This window comes from Crassostrea angulata, chromosome 2, assembly GCF_025612915.1.
Source record: "Crassostrea angulata isolate pt1a10 chromosome 2, ASM2561291v2, whole genome shotgun sequence".
In the NCBI taxonomy this organism is placed as follows: domain Eukaryota; kingdom Metazoa; phylum Mollusca; class Bivalvia; order Ostreida; family Ostreidae; genus Magallana; species Magallana angulata.
In genome coordinates this window covers 6155292-6176190 of record NC_069112.1, presented here as the reverse complement: position 1 = coordinate 6176190, position 20899 = coordinate 6155292, and the positions used below count along the sequence as shown (strand labels likewise).

General features: G+C 34.2%; 2 protein-coding genes across 2 annotated transcripts; one reads left to right on the top strand and one right to left on the bottom strand.

Moving 5' to 3' along the window:
- The first annotated feature begins 8231 nt into the window (after window positions 1-8231).
- Window positions 8232-13841, top strand: LOC128173153 (uncharacterized). Its single transcript, XM_052838873.1, has 4 exons — window positions 8232-9937; window positions 10642-11495; window positions 11945-12027; window positions 12447-13841. The coding sequence occupies exons 1-2, from the start codon at window positions 8239-8241 to the stop codon at window positions 11490-11492; spliced, it is 2550 nt and encodes an 849-aa protein (XP_052694833.1). The 5' UTR covers window positions 8232-8238; the 3' UTR covers window positions 11493-11495; window positions 11945-12027; window positions 12447-13841.
- Window positions 13842-14006: 165 nt separating this feature from the next.
- On the bottom strand, window positions 14007-16797 carry LOC128173155 (uncharacterized). Its single transcript, XM_052838875.1, has 3 exons — window positions 16360-16797; window positions 15731-15943; window positions 14007-15547 (listed from the first exon to the last, which is right to left on the bottom strand). Exons 1-3 carry the CDS (start codon window positions 16795-16797, stop codon window positions 15290-15292), a joined length of 909 nt encoding a protein of 302 aa, XP_052694835.1. The 3' UTR covers window positions 14007-15289.
- Between the last annotated feature and the right edge of the window lie 4102 nt (window positions 16798-20899).

Below are 20899 nucleotides of genomic sequence, written 5' to 3'. Positions count from 1 at the left end.
ATATAAAGATGTTCGTAAAGGCTTAAAAATTGAAGAATCTTATTAACCAGAGCTTACGTCAGGTTGATTTCCAACATATTTGTTTGAAAAAGAAGAATAAAAGAAGGTTGACATATTGATACACTACAGAATTGTGTAAACAAGCAAATAAACCGATACAGCGATTTTGGTTCAGTGATGTTGATAATGGTCTCATTTTGTCAAATACAAGAGGTGACATTCTTTATTATCTGGATGATTGTGATGGAAAGGGATCACACACAGTGTACAATAAATTTGAATTAATACATATAAACAGGAAATCTCTTATTAACAAAACTGTTAAAAAAAAATGAAAACTACCACCATATCAGAAAATACAGATATACAGAAAACGGATTCTGCATTAACACCACGATGTGTGAACTGGAATTTTGCAGAAATACTACAACAGAAAATTTTTTTAACCGTATGTCATTTTCACCAACGTTGGTTTATTTGCAAAGTTTCAAGAAAATCGACCATCTGGTTCTTTTTATGGACCATCTCAAATATTGGTACACATACTATAGGAATCTATAGGAAACCGTCATGTTCCACTCTTCGAAGCAGATTTTAAAATACTACTATATTTTTTCTCCAATGTAATATGTGATACGTAATATCATTTTCTACCGTATATGTAAAAAATAATAAATTCTATCGTCTGTTCCTTAGTGGAGGTCATCTCAAAATATTAATATGCGTCAAAATGGGCTATATATTTGGAGCATTACAAATGTACAAATGTAGATTTATATTAAGGATTCATTCAAAAGTAATAAAGTTGTCATCGGGGTTAGCATTATTCTGTGTATAACTTTCAACGGTATGCGATATTTACTTTTTCTTTTATGGTATTTCTTATAAGTACTCCTACATCATTCTTCATTTTATCATAACGTCAGGAAAAAACACAGTGGCAACGCTTAATTACCATACAACGGAAACATCGTTTAAAAATAACAATTGTCCTTAAAAAATCTACATGATTTTATATATATTATGTTTATCGTGTTTAATTCTATAAACGATATTGAAAAAAAATCATAAGAAGTATGAATACACTGTATTATACTAGAATAAGCAAAAACATGCGCAATGGAAACTTCTGTCGGCCTCCTTAACTGTAATCTTATCCACACCTGCAATTATTTTGCATAATAATACGTCGGGTTCGAAATTCAACAAGCCATGTTGCTAAACAAACGTAAACGTAAAAAGTTCCGCGAAAATCAAAATATCAGTACGATTCGTTTAAAATCCTGAGGTCATTCAGTTGTTTATTTGATGAGAAATTTTGGTCAATACAACTTCAGTTCAGCCAGTCCTAGGGAATAATTTTACAAGAGCATGTTAATACACATTATCAGTATCTAATTTATTTAAACTAACCAGAAATGATCGTCTTTTTACAAAGAGTTTACATTGATTTGTAAAATATGAACAGTTTTCAACAAAATACAATTGTTAATAAGGAATAAGGAATCATTATTTGAGTATTATGATGTGATAAATCTGGTCGAGGCGTGATCAAATAATAATTAAAGATAAACAAATTAAAACAGAATATGAACCTGTCCAGACAAAGAAATCAGATAACAACAAGGTACAGAAGAATAATACTGAATCTATCGTTAACAAATTTGATCAAACACAAATGACATTTTACAAACTGATCAATTCTTTCCAAAAGTAAAAAACAGTTTTAGGGGGAAGCGCAAGTCTACTAGTATGTATTTTGTATGATTTTTCTTTTATACGATTTTCTCTTTCTCTCTCTCTCTCTCTCTCTCTCTCTCTCACACACACACACAAACACACACACACACATTTAACGTTAAATTTATTCGCAAACAAATGAAAATCAACAGATTTGACAAAACGTGGCTCTTTGTGTAACTCTTTGTGTGCTATTTATAGTATCATTGGTGTTTTACCTGCCTACAGCCAGGCTCTGCTTTCAGCAAAGCCCGGCTAAAAATCGCTCAAGTTTACAATGATGTTAGGTATGTGTAAAATGTTCGTCCCGCAATCGCCACAACAGTAGCACCGTAAAACATATTAGAAAAAAATAAACAACACAATAACAGTAAATAACGGAATCCCTTTATAATATACAGTGTAAACAATAAGCGGGGGGAGGGGTATTCTTAAATTATTGACATGAACAATTAAACGCTTAACGAGGCCGAGTACAGAACGAGTACGCACGCTTTCGCGTAGCGTTTCATTTGTATTGTGACGTCATCTTTTTGCTTTGTTGACGCCATGGCGTGATAGTTTCAACTGCAGATATTCAGCGAAATTTGTTAAAAATAGCTCGTTTTATGCGTAACATTGATATTATATTGTGGAATAAACATAAATATCTCGAAGTATAGGCTATATTTGTGCTCGGGTCGAAAACGTGAAGAGGGTTCAGCATGCCTAGCCCTCTGTCATGCTTTCTTAACCCGCCTAAATATCGCTTAATTCATTTATTTCAAGACATTAACCATGTATTTTATATTAATGACCCTTAATATGTGATGTTATATATTTGTTTATTACTTAGATATGTCTGAATGTTTTAATAATACTATAAAGATTACCATTTCCGTCTTTGTCAATTAAAAAATAGCCATTATCTGACAAACTGGGAAATTGGGTATACAAAAATTGACTTTGATAAGACCTTTGGAACAAACCAGGAGGTAAACGGTTTTTTTATTTGACCATTTAATGACTTTTAGCAATAACTTTAATATGTAGAACAGAAAAAGAAATCCCTAGGGCAGAAGTTTAAAAAAATGTGCAAAAATGGTACATTTCAAGCAAAATCCCATAGGGTCCTATGTTAAAAATTAACAAACTTTGAGATGACCCCATAAACAAACGGTGTGGTAAATGTCTTATTTTTTTATCTTAAAAAAATAATTATATCAGTAGAAATTCTTGTAAAAAATTTCATTCAAAAATCTAGGGCAGAACAAATTAGATCCGGCCTCGTTAAGTATCAATTAAACCATTAAATCATATAGTCCATATGGAACCTTAAACATTTAAAAAATCTTTATTAATTAAATCTCTATCTATACTCATCATATTTTGACAGCGATCAGAGGAACAGTCAGTTTTTGCTTCAGTTCAATTCATTATAAGATGTGACCTTTTACTATATAGATTACTTTCACAAAATCGTTAAATATAAAATTTATGAAATGCAAAAAAGGAAACTATTATTTTCGGTAGAAAATATGATGATTAATGGTTAGCAAAACTTTTGTGAAATATTGTAGGTGATTATTAGATGTGAACTGTCCATTATGATCAGTCAGAAAGAGAACGTTATCTTATCGCTGTTGATGAATGTTCAAGCACTGTTAAAACAGCGTAATATGGAAATTTTGATAACTCCCAACAAAATAAACAGAAGTTCTCTTAATGATTTGTTTGGTTTGAATTGAATACTAAAAACGACTTAAAGGAATTCTATAAATGCTTAAATATAACAATAGCTGCTTAAATATAATGTACACACGACGACGGGTAAGATTTGTTCACAGATAAAAAAGAAAATAATTGTTCTTTAACATGAATAGTTTAAATGTCCTACATCCAATGCCCTACATTCAAACCGGCAAGCCATACCGACAATCGAGGATCATCAAAAGTTTTGTTACAGAAACTTGTGACTCATTGTTCTCATTACATAAAACTAATTGTTAAAACTGAAGGCATAAACGTATTGTAAATGTGTTTGGATGAAAAAAGCACAGTAAATGACCCCTGCTTAAATTGGCATCTGTGTTATAATGTGTTTAGTTCGTCAAGTATTCAAAATGTCCATGGATCGATATGCGCGAAACCAACATAGTGCAGTGTCAAAGGGAAGTAACTCTTGTTTGTTTACCTGACGACGAGTTGTTTACATTACGGCTGTTTTGTATCTGGTCGTAATTATGATTTTTAATGCTGCGTTACTGGTTTTTTATATCTAGATTTCACATGGTAAGTAGTTTTCACTATTAGTATCTCAATATGTTAGACAATTAGCCGTTTAAACTATGAAAAAAATTATCTTATCTTCTTTCCATAAAGTTTTCAAATGTACTTACTGCTCTACGAACTATATGTATAATATTTGTTCATTTCTGTTTGAACTTAAAACGATGAAAAGTCATACATACTTATATATAGACACCATTTAAGTACAGCACAGACTTGGAATGCCAAAGCCATGTACTCCTTTCGTTCATAACAGTGAAGGATATGCCAAGCTGCATTTCCACATTTGACTCAGAAGCCATCATCAACAATTGCTGTTGCACACTGTACAAAATAATAAATCACCACATGTTCTCAAAAATGATAATTTTATGGGTAAATAATATTTTTTTTAACTTCTTGCATTGTCTTAAATGTGATTTATACCGCACAATTCGGAAGAGCCACCATAATAGCCACAGACATGATCTTGATTTGTTGCACGTTTAGAGCATTCAACGTGGGTCACGTGATAATAAAACTAATCAATTTACTTGTTGAGTATCCCGTCTGTGATATGGTGCTTTATCTGCAGTAGCTTTACACATATTTTACATACAAACACCATTTGAAATGTAAAAATCTAAAAAAAAAAAAAATGTTCCACTGAGCAAAAGAATAAATAATCATATGTTCTCTTAATCCATTTTCTATATAACAATTCAAACAAACAAAAATACTTAAACAAATAAACAAAACCATTTAAAGTTCATACTCACTTTCTCTTATAAAATAGATATAAGCTAAGTATTCCTGCATCAGCTAAAAGCTCATCTATTTTAAATAGTTTTACTGTTATTGTCTTGTTTTTCTGAAAGCAGCTTTATTTACATTATCTAAACTTACTTGCAATAGTAAATTAATAAGTTCTTCTAAATAATTAGAACTGAATGCGCTACATCTGTTGATAAAGTTTTTAAGGTATTTTCCTATAATGTTATAATTTAATGAAAAATTGTTACCAAGAGAGAGAATTAACATACCCGGTAGATGCAAAGTACATGTTTGAGAGTAAGCAGTATTCGATATAGTATATGTAGATTTTTACGAGCTTGAAAAAGGTTAAGAAATGAATTAATAAAAGAACCAGACACTATATATACATAAATAAACCAAAAAATATGGATCAACATATTAAACATTGTATCATTTAAATGTGTATATTATTAAATCCCGCACTTGCTCGGGATATCATCAAGTACTAGTATGTAATAGTTCATAGGTTATACCAGTCTGTAGTATGTAACAGTTGATGGTCTCTTTACAGGTTCCCTGTGTCTGACTGTGCTGTGTACTGAGAGGTCAAAGAGAGAATATATGTGGTATAGTATTCATGTAATATCACCATGTTCATGTAGCTATACTCTGTATTTTTAGGTCACCTGAGTCACTCAGGAGACCCATTGCTATCTCACGTTTGTCGTCATGTGTCATTCATAGACATTATAGTATACATCTCTTAAATGGGTATGAGGGTAGTAGTCATTGTGTTAGTCCTGGGGTAAGAACTGTTGCCCGAGAGCATAGGGCGAGGTCAACATCAATTTCTTACCCAGGAACTGACAATATAACTATTACCCACATTCCCATTCGATGATTGATGTGTTAGACGAGGAGAAACATATCCTTGTGGTAATGTCTGGGCTGGGATATTGTCCAATTATCTGCCCGGGGTACAGTCAAAAATCAACCAGGGTTAAGGGAATAGCAAAGCATGGGCCATAAGCCAGTATTTAACATGTATACATTGGTGGGTTCCCATTTTGCACACATTTGTGGATTAGATGTGAATGTTATTTTGATAGCAAGTACAGAATGTTCTCTACATGGGGCAATAACACAACTACATTTTACCTATGTTTTATAACCCCATTTTAAAAAATTACATTCTGTATTTCATAGGTAAATAAGAACATACTGAAGATATGTGTCACATTAAAAAAAAAACATTGGTTCAATAGAATCATACATAATCCTGTGTCAGCCCTCATTTCTATAAGTTATGGTGATCTGTGTGTGAAGAGAGAGAGAGAGAGAGAGAGAGAGAGAGAGAGAGAGAGAGAGATTACATGTCTAAACGAAATATAAAGATGCATATGTTTAACAGAGTAGTTTTACTAAAGGTCGTAAATTTTGTCGTAGACGTAACCGTAGGCTTTCCGTCCGAATGTACGTGTGCGTAGATTGCGTTTACTAAAGGTCGTTACTACACACGTAAACTTAGAAACACACGTAGACTGTGTCAAAGTTTACGTCTGGAACTCTTTCGAAGGAGGTACAAAACCTATCCGAACAACGAATGCTACGCATGCGTATTGCATACTTTCGCTTAGTCCATTATCGTCTGCTAGATCTATAACATGACAGATAAAAAGCCACAAAAACCCAATTGGTCGGAGGGAGAAATGTGTGTCTTAGCTGACGCGTGTTTGTCAGCCCTCATTTCTATAACTAAGTTATGGTGATGTGTGTGTGTGTGTGTGTGTGGGGTGGGGGGGGTAAGATCTAAAGAGTAATAATATTACATGTACATGTCTAGAGAAAGTCTGTTTGAGAGAAAGGGAGAAAGAATGAGAGAAAGAGGAGAGAGAATGAGGGAAAGAGAGAAAAAAGATAAAAGAGAGGGATGATATAAAGCAATATTACATATAAGAAGAGAGAGAGAGAGAAAGATTACATGTCTGAGAGAATAAGTAAGATGCACATGTTTACATAACAGATAAAAAGTGTTTACATGTTTATCAGTTCTGAAATTATGTGGGACAGAGGCTTGGAGAAAAAATGAGAGATAAGGAGTACTTGTTTAGCAGCAAAATTAGAGATAATGAATGAAGGAGTAATAATGTGAGGGAGAAAGAGAAAGAAAGAGAGAGAGATTACATGGCTAAGAGAAAATCTGAAATAGAAAGATGCATATGTTAAACAAAGAGTAAATCAGAGAAAGAAAAAGAGAGAAAGAGAGAAAGAGAGGAGAGAGAGAGAGAGAAATAGATTACAATAGTATAATGCACATGTTAATAAGAGTAGGTCAGAGAGAGAGAGAGAGAGAGAGAGAGAGAGAGAGAGAGAGAGAAAGAGAAAGAGAGAGAGATTATATGGCTAATAGAAATAGAAAGATGCATATGTTTAACAGAGTAAATCAGAGAAAGAAAAAAGAGATAAAGAGAGAGAAATAGATTACAATAGTATAATGCACATGTTTATAAGAGTAGGTTAGAGAGAGAGAGAAAGAGAGAGAGATTACATGGTTAAGAGAAATAGAAAGATGCATATGTTTAACAGAGTAAATCAGAGAGAGAGAGAAAAGAGATAGAGAGAGAGAAATAGATTACAATAGTATAATGCACATGTTTATAAGAGTAGGTTAGAGAGAGAGAGAGAGAGAGAGAGAGAGAGAGATTACGAGATTACGGTACATCTTTTAGAGTAAGATATATTTAGTGCATGTACATGTTTGATGGAGTTTGTCTGAAAGACAGAAATAGAGAAAAAGAGAGAGCAAAAATACGTGTTCAGAAGAGAAATCCGAGGAGACAGAGAAATAGCATGTGTTTGAAAAAAGTCTGACAGAAAGGAGGAATAAGATCTATAGAGCAATTGTACGAGAGAGAGAGAGAGAAAGAGAGAGAGAGAGAGAGAGAGAGAGAGAGAGAGAGAGGGGGGGGGAGAGCAAGAGTTCATGTTTAGTATTAAAATTATGAAAAACAGAGATTGAGAAAAAATAAAAAGAGAAGGAATACATGTTAGGTAAATTGAGACAGTAAATACCCGGTAATTGAATTTAACTAAATTGGGACATGTACTCTACATCTTATTTTATTTTTTTCTCTCTGACTTTTTCTGCTAGATAATCATATAGTACACTTTCTCAATTATGTACACATCCAAGAGAGAGAAACAGAGAGAATTAAATGTAGGGATAAAACAATGGCAAGAGAGAGAGAGAGAGCACCTCTTTCTCACTCAAGAATCTTGTGTTGTATTTTTCTACTGGTTGAGTGTCTCTATAATCAGAACCAGAATGATGGACCATCAATTATCTAAGTAGGGAAAATATATTATTTCTTTAATAAAAACATCTGCTTTAAACTAAAATATTTCTTATATCATTTGACATTGAAACTATAAAACAATGATAATTCTAAAACTCTTTATTTTCATTCAACAGGTTATGACCCAGACCCCCACATCATGAACACAGCAAGCTCCCGATACCGTGTACATCTGTGTTCTAAGTGTCCGGGGGACACAGCGTACTATTGTGTATCGTGTCCATGTGATCTGTGTCCCCAGTGTAAAGAGAACCATGTAAAAGATCTCAAAACAATAGACCATGATGTTGTGTCACATCGTGATAAAATCAACTACATCCCAACACAAGAAATCTGTGTGAGACATCCTAGCCATTTTTATACAAAGTACTGTGAACCTTGTCAAGTTCCTGTGTGTGATTCTTGGTTTGGACATAAACCACACAAACCCCCTGTCAGAAGTTTTCTCTTTGGAAAAAAAGGGCACAAAATTCAGGATCTGCAAAAAGCTTATAAATCAAAGCGACAACAACACATAGGAACCATTCACACCATCAGAAGTGAGGCTCTCTTTTACAGACCTGTTCTCCTGACAGGAATCAAAGCTGATGTCAAAACCTGTCACACAGAATTATCCCGCATTCAATCAGAGATGTTTAAAAAGGCCCAGAAACTGAAGGATCTCATTGATGTGGTATATGATCTATTGAACAATGTGTTTTGTTACTTTGATTTCAAACACAGATGTAAAAAACAGAAGATAGAAATGATCAGACATATTGGCAGACTAAGGAGATATGAACACAGATATGTACAGCCAGCATTCACATTCAGTGCTCTACAATTCCTCTCATTCACAAAGACAGCCCTCCCCCAGATACATCTTACACTCCACACCAGCCAGCTCTCCATGACTGAGTCACTCAACAAGGAGGATGTGATGGAGTCACTGAGTGCAATCCAAATCACAGAGAGAGGAAACCGACGCGTAGGAAACCAGTGTCTGCTGAAACTGACGTCTGGTGCTGAGCTCCATCAATCTCTCACAGTGACAGGTGTTGATGATTGTTATCACATTTCCTGTGTGACATCAGAGCGAGTCTGGGTCAGTGATTGGAACAGTATCATCTTGACAGACACAACAGGTGTCCCTCTACACTGTGTGGAGGATTCATGTAGTGATTATTTATATGGATTACACACAGTGAACAGTGAGAGTGAACTGATTTATATAGATTGGAATTATAACATCAACAAACTGTCAAAGGATATGAAAACAACCACCACATTTATAGAGAGAACAGACTCTATATGGGAACCACGGTGTGTGTACTGGTCCCCGTCCACTGGGGATCTACTGGTCGCGATGTATAACTATGATACAAACACAAGCAAGGTAACCCGGTACAACCAGAGTGGACAACTCACACAAACCATACAGTACCACAACACAGGACGGGGACTGTATATACAACCTCTCTATATAACAGAGAACAACAATGGGGATGTCGTGGTGTCTGACGTTATAGACCATGTGTCTGGTACTGTAGTGGTGACAGAGCGTGGAGGAAGACATCGTTTCTCCTACACAGGACATCCATCAGAATCAGGACTATGGCCACGTGGAATCTGTACTGACGCGCTGTTACACATCCTGGTGTGTGATGGTACAACCGACACAGTACAGATGTTGAATAAGGACGGTCAGTTCCTGTCACATCTACTGACAAAATCACAAGAGATGGGTAGACCATGGAGCCTGAGTTATGATGTCAACACTCACTGTCTTTGGGTCGGATCACGGTACAACAACAAGGTGTGTGTCTACAGGTATATCACCAGACAGGACGCTCTGACAGGTAAGTCTGAGTCATTATCATTCACATTAATTAGATATAGATAACTAAGACACACAGTCCGTGTTAATTATCAATTAATGGTGCTTCGAGTTCTTGAAACTCATCTCCATTGCACAACAAAATCGACACAGTTAGTTCTTTCATTTCAAATCCAATGGCAGATCCCTTTACTACCGTCATTGGGACATCACATTCCTGCAATTAGATAACAGAGTTATTGAAAATATATTTTTCAAAAATTATCAAAATACAGCATAAACAAAATTTAGTTTACAACAGCAAATTCAATTTTTTATCATCAAGATTTTTAACAGTCTTAGGATGAAAACTTGTTTATTTCAAATAATTTACCTTCAAATCAGTCTTGGAGGTTGAAGATATTGAGATTTCATCATTAAATGCAGTCACAACCACATTTGTCATCTGGAGAAACTTTCCAACAAATGATGGTTCTGCCAAATCCCTCCAGAGCGAGACTTTAATGGTGTCTGTATTATCTTTAAGGCTAACAGTCTTGACAGTGACATCCTGTCCATGTACTTTCACAGTTTTTGCCATGTCCTCCTACAATCATTCAAAAGTCAAAAATAAAAATCATTAAATCATTAAATATTGGTAACATTGTCAAATTTGTCAGCATTTTGCAAACACAAATAATAGTAATAAAAGCAAATGCTTGCACAAATGCATGTATTGTTTTTCAGTGAAACTGACGTCTGGTGCTGAGCTCCATCAATCTCTCACAGTGACAGGTGTTGATGATTGTTATCACATTTCCTGTGTGACATCAGAGCGAGTCTGGGTCAGTGATTGGAACAGTATCATCTTGACAGACACAACAGGTGTCCCTCTACACTGTGTGGAGGATTCATGTAGTGATTATTTATATGGATTACACACAGTGAACAGTGAGAGTGAACTGATTTATATAGATTGGAATTATAACATCAACAAACTGTCAAAGGATATGAAAACAACCACCACATTTATAGAGAGAACAGACTCTATATGGGAACCACGGTGTGTGTACTGGTCCCCGTCCACTGGGGATCTACTGGTCGCGATGTATAACTATGATACAAACACAAGCAAGGTAACCCGGTACAACCAGAGTGGACAACTCACACAAACCATACAGTACCACAACACAGGACGGGGACTGTATATACAACCTCTCTATATAACAGAGAACAACAATGGGGATGTCGTGGTGTCTGACGTTATAGACCATGTGTCTGGTACTGTAGTGGTGACAGAGCGTGGAGGAAGACATCGTTTCTCCTACACAGGACATCCATCAGAATCAGGACTATGGCCACGTGGAATCTGTACTGACGCGCTGTTACACATCCTGGTGTGTGATGGTACAACCGACACAGTACAGATGTTGAATAAGGACGGTCAGTTCCTGTCACATCTACTGACAAAATCACAAGAGATGGGTAGACCATGGAGCCTGAGTTATGATGTCAACACTCACTGTCTTTGGGTCGGATCACGGTACAACAACAAGGTGTGTGTCTACAGGTATATCACCAGACAGGACGCGCTCTGACAGGTAGGTCTGAGTCATTATCATTCACATTAATTAGATATAGATAACTAAGACACACAGTCCGTGTTAATTATCAGTCAATAAGATACATGTAAGACATGTTTATCTGTGTGATTGTTTGTCAATATAAACAGCTCATTGTTACAGGGTTAGCTGTATCTACCAGTCATTGGGATTCAGTGTTTATCTAAAATAAACAGAAATTAGATACATTATTTTATTAATTAAATGTACAGTTACATGTTATTGTATTTAGTGAATAGAAATAGCAGGTTGCTGTATTTAATTATAAAATATAAAGAGTGACTCATGTATATGTAATCAGTTATTTTGTTACATGTTAATTGACTTAACTTAATTAATTAGATAAATATATTTTAATTTGTAGATGTAGCTCTTTCATTATATATACTGTATGTATTAATTAACAGCTAATTAATGCCTTGTTGTAGATGAACACAGACCCCGTCCTGATGAGGACACCCGATACACAACACCTCGTCGAAAAAATAAAAAGAGAAGGAATACATGTTAGGTAAATTGAGACAGTAAATACCCGGTAATTGAATTTAACTAAATTGGGACATGTACTCTACATCTTATTTTATTTTTTTCTCTCTGACTTTTTCTGCTAGATAATCATATAGTACACTTTCTCAATTATGTACACATCCAAGAGAGAGAAACAGAGAGAATTAAATGTAGGGATAAAACAATGGCAAGAGAGAGAGAGAGCACCTCTCTCTCACTCAGCAATCTTGTGTTGTATTTTTCTACTGGTTGAGTGTCTCTATAATCAGAACCAGAATGATGGACCTTCAATTATCTAAGTAGGGAAAATATATTATTTCTCTAATAAAAACATCTGCTTTAAACTAAAATATTTCTTATATCATTTGACATTGAAACTATAAAACAATGATAATTCTAAAACTCTTTATTTTCATTCAACAGGTTATGACCCAGACCCCCACATCATGGGCACAGCAAGCTCCCGATACCGTGTACATCTGTGTTCTAAGTGTCCGGGGGACACAGCGTACTATTGTGTATCGTGTCCATGTGATCTGTGTCCCCAGTGTAAAGAGAACCATGTAAAAGATCTCAAAACAATAGACCATGATGTTGTGTCACACCGTGATAAAATCAACTACATCCCAACACAAGAGATCTGTGTGAGACATCCTAGCCATGTTTATACAAAGTACTGTGAACCTTGTCAAGTTCCTGTGTGTGATTCTTGGTTTGGACATAAACCACACAAACCCCCTGTCAGAAGTTTTCTCTGTGGAAAAAAAGGGCACAACATTCAGGATTTGCAAAAAGCTTATAAATCAAAGCGACAACAACACATAGGAACCATTCACACCATCAGAAGTGAGGCTCTCTTTTACAGACCTGTTCTCCTGACAGGAATCAAAGCTGATGTCAAAACCTGTCACACAGAATTATCCCGCCTTCAATCAGAGATGTTTAAAAAGGCCCAGAAACTGAAGGATCTCATTGATGTGGTATATGATCTATTGAACAATGTGTTTTGTTACTTTGCTTTCAAACACAGATGTAAATCAAAGTACTGAAAGTACTGAAACGAGGTGACGTTTAACGCAATGAGATTGTAAATGCAATTCAATTATACACCAACTCATTCAACAAAGTCCAGACCAGATGTCTGAGATAGATTTATGAATAATGTGTGTTGATTAGTACTTTTATCTCATTTTATTTTTTTTTAAATGAAATTTGTCATAATTTTGTAAAATGCCTATAGTACACATTGAATAAATTTTAAGTCAAAGTTAATGTTTGGAGTACAGACATCTTAAAATGAGAACATTCACTTAGACTGAGGACCCAAGACCCTTAAAGACATTGAGTAATGCAATACATAACAGATTGCTGAAAGTCGCTATAATTTGATTTTGCCATGGTCCTATAAATGCTTTAATAATTGAAATAAATAACTTTTGAGTCTAATGATATTCAAATAAGAGAACCAATTATAATGTTCAAATATCTATAAAATGCAATTTTCTGTCAACTCTAAAATTCACCAGATAAAATTGAATGCCTTATTACTTACTCTAACAGTCAGCCTGGTGTTCCATACATTTTGTACTGAAAAGTTAAGTTTTTATTGCTTGGAACAAAAAGCACATTCATTTAAGATAATTTTTCCCCTCTGATACAAAGGAACAACAATGATAACATGGTTTTTATGCTGTATTTAATGCTAAAGATCAAATTATGCATTGCAAAATGTACAAGCTGAGGTAAAATGGTCATTAGACATCAGGTTGTTTATATTATTAGACATCAGGTTGTTTATATTATATCAAAATAAAGCAGTCTTACGTGTAGAGAATCTTACTGGATTTAATTAAATTTTTAATAAACAGGTTTCCAAAATGAGTCAATTTTTTTTTTAGAAAGTCTGATCTTTAGCTCTGAAACACTAAGTTATCAAATATTTTGGTTGTCAACACTAGAAAAAGTGCTGTTGCAGATGGATAACACAATAAAAGTATACTGTTATGTATTTGAGCATAAACGAAAAATCTAATTTACCATAGTTCTAAATGATTGCAGACGACCAAACATGCGACAAGAAAATCTACAAACTACAGTCATTTCAATACCAGAAGTGGAAACTATCATTTTATGTACAAATTACAGTCTTTCAATACTAAGAAAAGAAGTAATCATCAGAAGTACATTGTTCACAACCACAAATTACAAAAGTTTCTATTTGGTATGTAATTATAAAAGCAAAACATATAAACATAAGCAAGAATGGAAATATAAAAAAATGTAAAAACAAGGAAAATCTATAAAGCTATTTACATAAGAGACAATGTTTTGTTATGAAAAGGTCATTGGAGTTAAATACCAAAACATTTAAAGTGCAAAAAAAGTATGACACATTTTATGGGGTTGTCATCAAAATTGGATTTCAGGTCAATAGAAGGCAAAGGGGGACAATCAAAAAAAAAAGGGTAGTATAAAGGCTTGTGAATTTAATTGTTGCATTAAAAATACAAGAGACAGACAACATGTCTGTTTATGTACAAACCTTTTCAATAAGGCTAAAAGCAGCATTGCTCATGATAGACAGAAAAAATGAGAATTTTAAGTTCTCTAAAATAAACATAATGAGGGTATAAATGTTTTGTAAAGATTAAGAAAAGCAAAATAATACAGCATTTTGGAAAGGAATCTTAAATTCGGACAAGTTCTGCCAAGTCTTGGGTTGAATACATGTAACTTATATAATGCAGAAATAGTTCTATGTACATTTACGTTTTACAAAAGGAAAGGAAGGAAGCATGTCATAACACAGACATGTTATCCCTGAAATGTTGGCACTGTGTATATATTCATTAGAACACATTTTGGCACAAAGATAGGATTATATGTTGCTTATAAACATATAAAGAATGGCAGTGAAGAATATGACACAAAATTCTTCTAAAGTTGTAGAAAAAATACAATTATAGCCAAAAAAAAATGGCAATAAGAAAAATACTGATACGTAAGACTTGACAATTAAAAAATCTCATAAACATGTGTTTCTTAACTTTTTATAAAATATGTATAGGTCTATTTACAACACCAAATAGTTAAATTGATGAAATGAGTTTAAATCAAAGATGGTAAATAGTACAAAACCAATATACCGGTAAGTCAGAAAACAAACATAATTTCATAATGTGGTTTGAATTACACATCAAGAAATAATTTGGTGTATTTCAAAACATCATAATTTTGCATTGGTTGAATGAACTTTATATCTTCGTTCAGTCCTCTTTCTCCATTTGATCAATAATATGAATGGTGGTGTCTTTGATCTTAAACACACATTTCATAGGTATTCTGTTCTGCAAATTTTCTTCAATATCCTCAAGTTGGCAACTCAGAGTGTCTGCAATCATCTGAACTGGTGCTTCGAGTTCTTGAAACTCATCTCCATTGCACAACAAAATCGACACAGTTAGTTCTTTCATTTCAAATCCAATGGCAGATCCCTTTACTACCGTCATTGGGACATCACATTCCTGCAATTAGATAACAGAGTTATTGAAAATATATTTTTCAAAAATTATCAAAATACAGCATAAACAAAATTTAGTTTACAACAGCAAATTCAATTTTCTATCTGAAAAAATAATAATAGAGATTGAATTATCAAGATTTTTAACAGTCTTAGGATGAAAACTTGTTTATTTCAAATAATTTACCTTCAAATCAGTCTTGGAGGTTGAAGATATTGAGATTTCATCATTAAATGCAGTCACAACCACATTTGTCATCTGGAGAAACTTTCCAACAAATGATGGTTCTGCCAAATCCCTCCAGAGCGAGACTTTAATGGTGTCTGTATTATCTTTAAGGCTAACAGTCTTGACAGTGACATCCTGTCCATGTACTTTCACAGTTTTTGCCATGTCCTCCTACAATCATTCAAAAGTCAAAAATAAAAATCATTAAATCATTAAATATTGGTAACATTGTCAAATTTGTCAGCATTTTGCAAACACAAATAATAGTAATAAAAGCAAATGCTTGCACAAATGCATGTATTGTTTTTCAGTGAAACTGCAATTTTGATATTAAGAATTATTTATAACAAAGTCGAATTATTTTCTGATTTAAAATGTACTAATATCCCTAAAGATTAAATCAATCAGAAACTTCTTTTTTTCATTTTCTCAGAACTATACCAATATGCATTATGTACAGTGTATCAGAATGCAAGATATACTTAATAATGATTAACAATATTTTTTAATTGATGAATAATGCATAATCATGCAAAGACTAAGCATAAATATATAACTGTAGTATATTTAAATATAATTAAGCTTACCGAAATGATTCTCCCCTTCACAGAGACTAGTGTCTTGACAGGGGATCTCTTAACATCTCTGAGGGCAAGAGTTGCTGCAGGGGGTGGGTTTGCGATGGCTGCCCCCTTCTCTATCAGATGTTCTGGCACATCTATCTGCGCCGTTTTCAAGACTTTTGTGGTCTTTGTAATTACAACCGTTCCTTCATTTTCATTCTTGAATATGTAATTCATTAGAATGATGGTGGCTGATGCTTGCATGTTGTTTAGTTTCGAAGAGTCATACACCATTCCCTTGATGGCATCAGTTGTGTCAGCTAATCCGACGACTGTGTATTCCTTTTTCTCTTCATCTGTTACATACTTTTGAGTAGTACCAATGGCACACACTTTAAGTTTTAGTGGAAGCGAGTAGGGTTTTGCTCCTTTGTTTCCCTTTAATTTTGTTACCGTCATCATCTAAAAATATATAAAGGATATCAATTTTTGATTAAAAACAATAACCACATATTGATGCATATAAAATGTTTTGATATATACTTTTTTGTACTGGGTTTTAAATCTCAATGAATTATATTTAACAAGAGTAAAATCATTTTAATGTAATATACAGAGGTTTATGATCCGAATAATAAGATTCTAGTGTACCCCACCCTTCAATGTCAGACTGGGCAAAACTGGTGTAAAAGTGGTCTAAAGCTGAACCATAATCAGTTGTAGAATTAGTAGGCAAGTGTTGAAGTTTCAAATTATCTGACATAAACTGAACAAAGGTTTCTGAATTGGTCGAAAGATTGTCGATATTGAAATCTCCTGTCACTATGATAGGATTTAAGTACATTCTAAGATATTGTTCGAATACGCTTGAAAGGACATTCTTTAACACCGTAAAATTCTCTTTAGGTGGAATGTGCATGAAAATTAACTTCACTGATTTTCCATTGCACAATATCACATCAATCAAGAAGACTTGGATGTTATCAAACATTTCTCTTCTGCAATCAAGAATTTCAAGTTGGTCCTTAATATAGAGAGCAAGGCCATATGAGGATCTTTGTTCACTGTTGCATGGATGATCAAATCTGTACAAAGTATACCCTGGTAGTGAAAAACTTTCATCTCTATCTGATTCTACGAGACGGGTTTCTGATAAAGCTAAAACATCCGAAGTAAGGAGATTGAAATCTTTTTTCAAATCATCTATGTGTTTATGAAGTGATCTTATATTGAAAAGGAAAACACAGTGGCTTCTGCATTTCGTTCTACCAAGTTTTGCACACAATATTTTATTGTAGCTTGTTTTCGAAGCCTGGTCATTTCTTCCAAAACACAAGATGACAGTTTTATTTTATTTTCATTAAGTTGGATAATGTGCAGGTTTTCAATATGAGTCACCCTACTTAATCCAACATAATGCATGTGATCATTTTTTCTGGTACCAAAATGCACAACAGCAGCTTTAAGAGTTGATCCTTGAGCCTTGTGAATTGTTTTTGCTGCACCTAATCTTAGTGGAAATTGTTTTCTTTTTATTTGATAAGTGCCATAGTATTGAATTTTGAATAACCTTGTAATTTCCAAAATTGGAGTCCAATTTTTCTCTATGCCACTTTTATACAATCTTTTATACTGTGTTCGGATCTCTCTACCAATCTTTTCATCATCAAATTGAACCCAAATTATGCTACATCTAGTCGATCCTTCAACACGGTAGTCAAATTGTTTAATGACACAGGATGCTCCATTTGTGATTCCATCTTGAACATTTACATTGCTCGTTATTTCTGCAGCAATTCCAATGACTAAGAACAATTCTGCAGACAAGCCCATAGTCTTGGCATAATCATCTGGAATTCTAGACAAGACGTTTGCTTTCACATTTTCATCACATGAACTAATGACCCAATCAATAGCTTTGATGCACACTTTTTCAGAATTATCAGCTTTATTGTAAATGTCATAGTTGTACTGTGTGACTTCATTTCTTGTGGTAATCAAGTGAGGTACATTTGAGATCTCTTGACATTCTTCCTTAACACAAGTTTTTAATAAACTCAGATCTTCCTCAGTTTGATTTCCCTCTCGTATTCTATTGAGAAGTTCTGCAAAAATTTTGTCATCTCTTTGACGCATTTACAGTTAATTCAAACAACTTGAAGTTGTCTCTCCATAAATTTGAAGCCAGTGGTCCATACCCTTTGTTTGATTGAGTAAATATCCAGTTGTCCATAACAGGTCTTAACTGAAATAGATCACCAACAGTAACAATACTTGTTCCACCAAATGGTAAAGTACAACCTTTTATTTCTTGTAGTCTGAGATTGATGAAATTGAACATATTATGTCCAACCATTGAAATTTCATCAATGAAAATTACCTTTAGAGATATGAACTTTGTACGCAAAGTATTTAACTGTTGCATGTCTAAAGGTTTGTATGCAAATCCTCTACCAACTGGAATGCAGAAAGCAGAGTAGATTGTTGTTCCATTGATGTTATGGGCAGCTTTTCCTGTTGGTGCACAAAGCATAACATGTATATTGTCTGGATTTTCATGAATACGATGAGAATAATATTTCAACAAAGCCTGATAAAGAGCTCTTGTGAGAACACTTTTCCCGACACCTGCCCCTCCAGATAAGAAAGCATATAAGGGTTCTGTTTTTGTCTTCAGCCAGTGTAATACATGGTTAAAAAACTCTTTCTGTTGTTCATTTAGGTCCCTTATCATTTCTCTATATGAAAAATCAATCATTTCACCCAATTGTGTGATATCCTCTTCATCAATTTGTTTTCTCTGAACTCCAAATTCTAGTCCTATATCATACAACGGTGCCTGTTTTCCTGGGTCAAAACAGCCCCATTGTTCTGAGAGTGTTGTTTCCTTTTCCCTATCTAGTTCTTCTTCATGTTCATTATTTGGTGCAACAAAATCTACACACAAATCTTCTGCATCAATACCATGAAGAGCCCTTTCCACATCAGCCACAATTTGTCCCCCATGCTGATATTTTTGAAGTTTTTTTATCTATGTCTGCTTTACACTCTATGTATCTTTCTTCAAAGGATCGCGTTACATTGACCAAATCTTTTTTCTTCATTTCGCCAAGGTGTGAACAGCATCAATAACTCTTGGTAGTGCTTTTCTGAGTCTGTCTCCCTATCAAAGTTAACCCACCTTAATACATGAAGTTTGCTTCTTTTAACAATTTCTGTTCCATTTCTAAATAAATAACTTTGAGCAAATTCACACGACTCTGTTGAAATAGTGATTGAATCATCTGAACAAATATCATTTGCTACATCCTCAGGCAATTCATCACAAGTACTTGCAGTGTTCCTTTCATTCTCTTTTTTATACTTTACTTGAAACCATGCTACAAAGTCTGCAAGACAAATTCCTTCTAATATCTTTGGTCTTTGTTGGTACAATTTTACGATGTTACCAGATTCAACATCAGTACTATCATCTTTCAGCTCGTCTAATGCATGCATTGATTTCAATAACACAACACGGTCCTCAATAGGAGTTGTATTAATGAAAGTGACTGATCTTGATGTATGACGTAATGGTATTTGAAGGACTAGGTATGCTGCCTCTTGAGCTCCAATTTCAACATGTGACAGGAATTTGTTGCCGATACGTCTAACCTGTTGACGAATATTTGAATCATTTTGTCTAGCCTCTTCACAAGCTTGACGCAACAGATTTGACATTCCTCTTTGACCCTTTGAAACGTATGACACTATGTATGTACCACAAGCATATCCATCTGTAATAAACTGAATATCTAAATTTGCTTGCCAGCTTTTTAAGAGTTCACTGTTGAACGCATTTATTCTTACCTCATTTGGTTTTCTTTTTAGAAAAATTTTCTCTTGATTAAGAGAAGACCTCAAGGCATGGATGTATCTTTCTAAATTTATTTGCAACTGTGACAAAATACTCTCAAATGATAGTTCAGCCTGATATTCTTTGAAACTAGAAGAATAGAGATATTCTACAACTTTCTGGTAGTCTGTAGCTGCTTGAGTGTAATGTTCATCCTCCTCCTCTAAAGGTGATAAAACAACAGTGTAAGGCATTGGTGGTATTGGAAAATTGAATCTGCAAATTGGTTTGTTCTTCTTCATGCAAGTTCTTGCATGGCGATGAGTTTGATAATTTATCAGGTGAGGATCTGCACTTTGTGCATCACAAGTTATATACTTGTCAACAAATTCTGCAACTTCTTATGTGTTCTCTTGAACTGTAGGGGCATCTTTTATCCACACCAACATATGAACATGAGGTGATCCTCGTTGCTGAAACTCAATCCTATAGAAATAGACCTCAATAATACCAATAGGATGTGTTTGGTGACATACGCGGGCATGTTAAGGCTTCCCGATGCGATATGTAGAAAGTCACTTGTCTGTAATTCATACGATATGACGTCATAATTAACTTTGACGTCACGATCTGCATTCCTGTCGATAGTTCTCAGGGAATGTATCTTAACGTTAAAAGTGAATTATATCAAACCAGTATAAAACCGCATGTTTCCTTTATATAGATGCT

Bases quoted from the DNA above. Each gene is read 5' to 3' on its own strand.
- LOC128173153 (XM_052838873.1), top strand. From the start codon at position 8,239: ATGAACACAGCAAGCTCCCGATACCGTGTACATCTGTGTTCTAAGTGT. The intron at 9,938-10,641 runs GTAAGTCTGAGT...ATTGTTTTTCAG, and splicing joins CAGACAGGACGCTCTGACAG to TGAAACTGACGTCTGGTGCT.
- LOC128173155 (XM_052838875.1), bottom strand. From the start codon at position 16,797: ATGATGACGGTAACAAAATTAAAGGGAAACAAAGGAGCAAAACCCTAC. The intron at 15,944-16,359 runs GTAAGCTTAATT...GAATGATTGTAG, and splicing joins TGAAGGGGAGAATCATTTCG to GAGGACATGGCAAAAACTGT. The intron at 15,548-15,730 runs GTAAATTATTTG...ATCTAATTGCAG, and splicing joins CCTCCAAGACTGATTTGAAG to GAATGTGATGTCCCAATGAC.